Source organism: Apaloderma vittatum, unplaced genomic scaffold (assembly GCF_000703405.1).
Source record: "Apaloderma vittatum isolate BGI_N311 unplaced genomic scaffold, ASM70340v1 scaffold32288, whole genome shotgun sequence".
NCBI lineage: Eukaryota > Metazoa > Chordata > Aves > Trogoniformes > Trogonidae > Apaloderma > Apaloderma vittatum.
The window spans coordinates 541-813 of NW_009729594.1; the positions used below are offsets into that span (position 1 = coordinate 541).

At 65.2% G+C, this 273-nt stretch overlaps 1 protein-coding gene across 1 annotated transcript in view; it reads right to left on the bottom strand.

Annotated features, from left to right (window-relative positions):
- Positions 1-242, bottom strand: part of CPLX2 (complexin 2) — a gene marked incomplete at its 3' end in the record, with an annotated part of 736 nt that extends 494 nt beyond the window's left edge. The window contains exon 1 of the mRNA XM_009874506.1: positions 131-242. Coding sequence (XP_009872808.1) covers positions 131-161 — 31 coding nt within the window. The remainder of the gene's footprint in view (positions 1-130) is intronic.
- Positions 243-273: the final 31 nt, after the last annotated feature.

The window sequence follows — 273 nt, forward strand, 5'->3', positions numbered from 1 at the left end:
GACCCCAGGGGGCCCCGGGCAGCAACTCCGTGTTGCTGATGACTCTCTCCACATCTGTGTCCCCCCACATGTCCCTCCCTGGGGTGGCGGGTTGGTGGTGCTCCCAGAGTGGGGAACAGCACCCACTCACCGCCCAGCGCTTGCTTCATGACGAAGTCCATGGTGCCGGTGTGCGTGTACAGCTAGGCCAGCGCCCAGCACTCATCCACTGCTGTCCGGGCTCGCTGACCAGGGCCACCTGCATGGGCAGAGAGGGACACAGTTGGGGATGCT